Here is a 6,960-nt window from a genome sequence, read left to right as displayed (position 1 = left end):
GCAGGAATAGGGAGGCAGGAAAAGGGAATGAAAAAGCAGATTTTGGCATTCCACCAGCATTCACGAACTTTCAACCCAATACAGTAGTAGAAAATGGAAGAGGTGGAGGCAAATTAACACTAAATTTTCACCTAAGAATCCAGACTTCATGTCCCAAACTGTAAAACTACAGCTTCAATGATATGAACAAAGCAGGTTGATTTATGCTAGCTCTTCTTAGCTTATACATTCACATCTCTTGATTACTCCCTGGCACTGTATTAGATGAGAGTAGAAAAAAATATTCCTGTGAGAGGAATCATTAGTGACAAGGGTAAAAAGCAAAGTAAAATAAAAAGACAATAGCCAGAAAAAGTGGAGCTGTAGCAAACAGCAGCAAATGGATTTTTTATTTTCCTGGATTGTAAAGCTGACACATACTGAAGGTTTAATAACTGTTTTTTCCCCTGAATTATCTGTTTGCACAGTTGAGATGGTAGGCATTACTTTTCCTAACAGTAGAACCCTTTGGCTGAATTTGTTATTCAAAGTATAGAATGTACTTTGAATAGTAGATAGGCACCTTGCTTACAGCAAACAAGTGCCAGCATCAGTATACCAGAACACACAAACTGTAATTTGCATGTCTAGACTTTATTACAGCATTTTAGTTACAACGTATCCCTGACATACAAGTCAATGTAATTTTACATTTCATTATGTCTGCTGCTACTTTCCCAAGCAAGACCAGCATTTAAAAAGAATTGCAGAATTTCAGCATTGCTAAAAAGCTATGGAAGTGACAGTATGTGCCAGTTTGTAGAGAAAATCTATTTTTTTCCGCAATCCTTCCCTCTTCCAACTAGTCATTATCTATTCGTAACTGTTTTTACACTATTTTTCAAATACATAAAATACGGAGCTACAAGATACAATGTTTTTCTTTTAGTTAATAAATTATTCAAGCAAGATTTTTTGAGCCTGCAGAGGTAGCCAGTTACACATAAAGAAATGGGTGCAAATTGGAGCATAGGAGGTTCAAGGTGAATATCCAAAAAATTTTTTTTACTGTGAGAGTGACAGAGCACTGGAACAGACTGCCCAGGGAGGTTGTGGAGTCTCCTTCACTGGAGACATTCAAAACCCACCTGGACGCGTTCCTGTGTGATGTGCTCTAGGTGATCCTGCTCTGGCAGGGGGGGTTGGACTAGATGATCTTTCGAGGTCCCTCCCAACTAGACTTTATTACAGCATTTTAGTTACAACGTATCCCTGACATACAAGTCAATGTAATTTTACATTTCATTATGTCTGCTGCTACTTTCCCAAGCAAGACCAGCATTTAAAAAGAATTGCAGAATTTCAGCATTGCTAAAAAGCTATGGAAGTGACAGTATGTGCCAGTTTGTAGAGAAAATCTATTTTTTTCCGCAATCCTTCCCTCTTCCAACTAGTCATTATCTATTCGTAACTGTTTTTACACTATTTTTCAAATACATAAAATACGGAGCTACAAGATACAATGTTTTTCTTTTAGTTAATAAATTATTCAAGCAAGATTTTTTGAGCCTGCAGAGGTAGCCAGTTACACATAAAGAAATGGGTGCAAATTGGAGCATAGGAGGTTCAAGGTGAATATCCAAAAAATTTTTTTTACTGTGAGAGTGACAGAGCACTGGAACAGACTGCCCAGGGAGGTTGTGGAGTCTCCTTCACTGGAGACATTCAAAACCCACCTGGACGTGTTCCTGTGTGATGTGCTCTAGGTGATCCTGCTCTGGCAGGGGGGGTTGGACTAGATGATCTTTCGAGGTCCCTCCCAACCCCTAGGATTCTATGATTCTATGAAAAGCAGAAAAGCCTAATCTGGCTCTGAAGAATTACCTGACTATAGGCCTTTTCTATTGCTCTAAATTTCCTATAGCAATATATGTATTTAAGTAAAATGTGTTTTACCATCTTACTATATTATTTCCCCTCTGGGTATGTGATTAAAGCAGGTCATAATTATCCCTTGCATTGCTTGACAAGCCAGCAGCCAAGTGGTGGTCTAGAAGGGAATCTTCATTGTGCTCCAGCTGCAGCTTTGAAATTGCTGACATTTCTGATACAGCAAGCTCAACATCACAGGAACTTTCGGAAATTACCACATCACCTACTTCTGTTTATCTATACTTCCCAGTGCTGTGACCTTCAAAGGGCATACAGTCATTCACATGTAATATGTCCTTACTACTCCACTGTCCTACAGGTCTTGGTGAATTACCCAGGGAGATTTATGGACAGCTGGCTTCATGGGATGCACAGGCTGTTCTGAAAGACAACCACCCCATCCCCCAAAACAAAACACACAAAAAGAGTCCAAAGTCCCCCACCAACAAAAACAGTCTTCTGTCTTTTGAACAGGGTTCAAAATCAAAAGTAAGTGGGATTTAATGAAGCTCCAGACCTGCATCATGAAGGATGAACCAATCACAAGGCAAAGTCAGGCTGGTGGTTGAACAATCAATACAAATTAGGCTACTATAGCAGGTCATGAGAATAAGGGAGTGGGAAAAAAAATAATACAGTATTTACTTAGGTAGAATAGTTTAAAAATGTTTCAGAGTCTCCTGTGCATTATGTTGCAAATGTGCTTTGTTGTAGGAAACTGTTACAATGTCTGAATGCTTAGAAAGACATACAAGCTGCAGTCAGGAGAAAACACCATGCCAGTCGTTTTCAAAAGGGTCTTTCCATAAATTACTTTATTTCTCATTAAATGAGCACAGAGTCATTACCATATTAATAACAGATATGTTTATTATTACATATCCATCAGTGCGGCTTTCAATACCACTTGAAACATGCAAATCGTCCTAAGGACGAATCAGTTTTCCAGTGCTTCTTATTTAATACACAACTGCAAAGCCATTATAAATTACTGAGGAGGTATTTGGTTAAGAAATAAAATAAAATAAAACCATACTGCCCATACCATGAATGTATTCCTGCTACAAAGCAAGAGTCTGACAGCATTTACTTACATTCCTGAATAATTACCCAGAGCTTTTGCGTTGCATGCTTTTTTTTTCTTTGCATTGCCTACACACCAAGACTTATGAACCATAATCAGTCTTTCTTTGTAAGAGGAACTCTCATTCAAAGATTGTACTTAATTTAGAAAATGAATCTAGCATCTACAATACTTCAACCAATTAAAATTCAGTAAAAACCACTGATATGCAATAGTTTTTTAGAGGTTTCCTTTGTTTAGTTTTTAGATTTCTACATTTATAGACATGGCAACAATACAATTATCTCAAATTAAGGCACTAAAAGGACAATGTAAAACCCAGTAAAAGTGTTCTAACAATAATTTACAGTTCAAACAGTGCATATATTTCTTAAATGTTTGTTAACTTAATGTACGTATGTTATCACTTAAAACCGCAAGGCAATACATTATACAGTTATAGAAATTATGTACTCCCAAATATGCTTCCAAACTCGGTGGTTCTTTCCACTGTTAGTTTCTAATGCCTCTAATAGTAAAATAATTCAGTATGGCTTGGCAAAATGCATAGATTAAAGGCAATTACTTGTTTTTCCCCCTTCACAAACCTGCTGAATCAGTATTTTGTAAAGCATAATGTAAAATATTTAACACTTTGATCCATTCCATAGTGGGTGGTTAGCATTAAGGCTGTTACGAACTCTGCAGTGAAGGCACTGAAGTTCAAGTGATAAGGCTTCATTTTTAAGCTCGTTCTGCAGTCTTCAAGAGCACAACTTTGAGTCTTGAAAGCAATTGCAGTCCTCATTGAGAAACCTTCCTTCTCTTCTCCATTTCATGTGCTCATCTTGACATAAATATCCCCTTCACAGGGTAAATAGTCCTTTTCTTTCACTGACACAAAGAAAGTTGGCTGCATTTCATCATGATTGACAGGCTTTTTTTTAAATCCAAAAAGGCAGCACCTTTTTTTTTTATATATCTAGCTAAGCTTTATTTGCTTTAACTTGCATTACATAGTAATAATTAATCTAATCTACCTTTAGGCAAACCCGCAATTAAACACCCTCAGCGTGCTTTTGTGCCAAAGCAAGGAGGAGACAGTAATAGCAATCTTAACCCTGAAGCCTGTGATAGTTATGTTGAAAGGAACAACAGCCCGTCTGCACTGCTCTGTGTGGTTAAAAAAAGCCCTGTTTCTCAGACTGCATCCCATGAGATTCCATTAAGCACTGTACATGTGGTTAGCTGGAACAAAAAAGAAAACAGACAATTAATAACAAATAAAAAAATAGCTTCGTGTAGCACATGTTTATCAAGAGTTTCAGTGAAGAGAAGTATTTTATATTAACAAAGTATTTTTTTCAATTGATGTAGTACAATACTAAGATCATACCTACACAATCTTCCACAAACTGTGCTAAATTTCAACACAGAGAACAGACAGATTATAATATTACTGCAAAATAAACAACAGTAAACAATCATGGTGTATTAATGGCAAATGCAAGGTGACCCTCTTTCACTTGCAGGACAAGAAAAGGCTCTCTAGAGGGCTAAGAGCACGCACATGCAGTTGCCAGAGCTCATCTGATGTGCAGGAGTTTTGGTTGGCTGATTGTTTTTAAACATGCATTAACTTCATCAGTTGCCCAAATCCAAATATATTAAAACAAAACACCAACTGTGCTGATACAATGAGTATAAATTAGCATACTAGAAAGAATGAAGTGTAGATTCAGCTCAAGAAGCAGTACTGCAAATGCTAGCAAGTTCATCATAAAGCTCTGATTCATATTTACTAGTGAAAAATTACTAAAATGAGGAACAGAACTTCAGATGAACTTTTATGTGAAGCTCCTTTTAATGGGTCTGATACACCTTTCCAAGTCAGTGAAGCGCTGCCTATCAACTGCAAAGAAAGATGGATCAGACCCTAAATTAAATATACTAAGATGTCTTAAAGCATGTGTTAAAAGTCTGTATCCATTTGACAAAACAGTTGATGCCTGCTTACATGGTAGGACTCCATCACTGAGATCAAGTTCTTCTACGCTGTCTGACAAGAGAACAATTTTCAGATACTTAATAAAAGCTAAACATGTATATCCTATAAATCATCACCACTTCTTACTCCCAGGTCTAAGAGGCCAGGATGAGAACTGCAGGGTGCAGTGTCTAGAGTTCAGAGAAGCTGATCTAACAACTCACTGCCTCATGAAAGGAAAAGGGTCTGTGTTCCTCCACTTTATCACCTTAGGGAAGTACCCTCCTAATTATTCATCCTCAGATTTGGTACTTCTCAGTGGGCTGATTCTACTCACTAGCTCAGCAAAATAAAGTCTACATTTCTTTGACAGTTAGGAAACTGAATTATGGATCTTCATGGAAGGGTCCAAAATGGGTAATTTAGAGCACTTACCCAGGATTCAAGACAGATTAGGAGGGAAGAAGACAGAGAAGGAAAACCCTCCTCCTTAAGCAGCAACAAGCTGTCAGATTTGCTCACCTACTTATCGTGCAATCACCAGTTAAATGTTCAGTACATAAGATCCATTGTAAATGTATTTAATAATCTAAATTTAAACACGTGATACATCACCAGGGAATTTTCCTAAAATAAATCCAGTGCTCTTCGGTCTAAATATAAGAGATGGAATATGCAGTGATAATCAGGGTACAGGCTGTCCATACTACATCACAGAGGTGACTGCCAGTGACTGTTTATAGACCGAACTAACACCAAATTCGTCTGAGAAAGTCACAAAAAAATCCACAGTAGAATAGCTTGAAAGAGACGTTACTATCTGACCTTTTCCTAATGCTTGTTTGCCTGATGTAAAGCTGAATCTTCTCATTGTTTGCTCACATTGCTCTGCAGGTGCCACACAAGGCCCACTACCTTCCAGTCAACCCAACAGCCACTGTCTGAGGGGGACAGAGTGTGCCACGAAGCCACCGCAGCAGCTTCTCAAACATCAGCGAGATGTAGGAGCTCCCCACTTGCCTCCTGCACAAGTCTCCATGCAGCACAACAGGCTGGCAGCACACACATACCTACCACTCTTGCTGGTCAAGTACTGTGCCTTTCTAAAGTGCTTATGCTCAATATGCTTCTTCCTTGATACTTAGCGCCTACAATATGCAGCGTTAAAACAGAGTTTGCTGTAAATTAATGATATGTTCTAAGATGCTATGTAAGTATTAGAGATCATTAAGAAGTAAGATTTTTAAGGTCAAATATCAATTGAGTCATCAATTGATCCATCCATTGATGGAGTTAGGCTCAGTCTAGAGAAGTACTATAAATGCTAACTGTATGATTCACATCACAGTCTGTTAGAAAAATTCAGTACGTTAAAGAGATAAGATACACAGGCATTAACTTCTTAGCTATCAGAAAACTTAACAGCTCTACTTCTTCCTGAAAACCTGGAAGATCCCTCTGGGTAATGGAGAAAGATGTGAGCAGATGAAATGCAAGGCTTCACTATTCTGAGCACTGGAACAGGCTGCCCAGAGAGGTTGTGGAGTCTCCTTCACTGGAGACATTCAAAACCCGCCTGGATGCTTTCTTGCGTGATGTGCTCTGGGTGACTGCTCTGGCAGGGGGGTTGGACTAGATGATCTTTTGAGGTCCCTTCCAACCCCTAAGATTCTGTGATTCTGTGATTCTGAACAGCTGATTTGACCTGACAGTCACTAGCACAGGACAACCATCTTCACCCTATCTCCTTCCATTCTGGAGACAGAGCGATGCTTTCTGGGCTCTTCCACAAACCACTGCAACTTCCTAACCCAACAGAAAACCACATGCTTTTCTTCTGCAGGGGTAGGGTTTTTTTGCTGCTATGCTTTGGGTTTTTTGGGGTTTTTTTGCTTTTCTGTAGTGAAAACATTCCTGGATTAATTCTCTGCTGGAAAATAGATCCATTTACTGTGGTAATCTGTGAAGCATGAGCTGACACAAGATAAAGTGCAGGAAT

The 6,960-nt window shown here is 38.5% G+C and overlaps 1 protein-coding gene across 1 annotated transcript in view; it reads right to left on the bottom strand.

Moving 5' to 3' along the window:
* Positions 1-3,211: 3,211 nt before the first annotated feature.
* Positions 3,212-6,960, bottom strand: part of ROCK1 (Rho-associated, coiled-coil containing protein kinase 1) — an 83,040-nt gene continuing 79,291 nt past the window's right edge. Inside the window, exon 33 of the mRNA XM_010006844.1 lies at positions 3,212-4,222. Coding sequence (XP_010005146.1) covers positions 4,219-4,222 — 4 coding nt within the window. The 3' untranslated portion in view covers positions 3,212-4,218. The remainder of the gene's footprint in view (positions 4,223-6,960) is intronic.

The sequence above is a fragment of the Chaetura pelagica genome, unplaced genomic scaffold (assembly GCF_000747805.2).
Source record: "Chaetura pelagica isolate M959 unplaced genomic scaffold, ChaPel_1.0 scaffold109, whole genome shotgun sequence".
Lineage (NCBI taxonomy): Eukaryota > Metazoa > Chordata > Aves > Apodiformes > Apodidae > Chaetura > Chaetura pelagica.
This window is presented reverse-complemented; position numbering and strand designations above follow the sequence as displayed.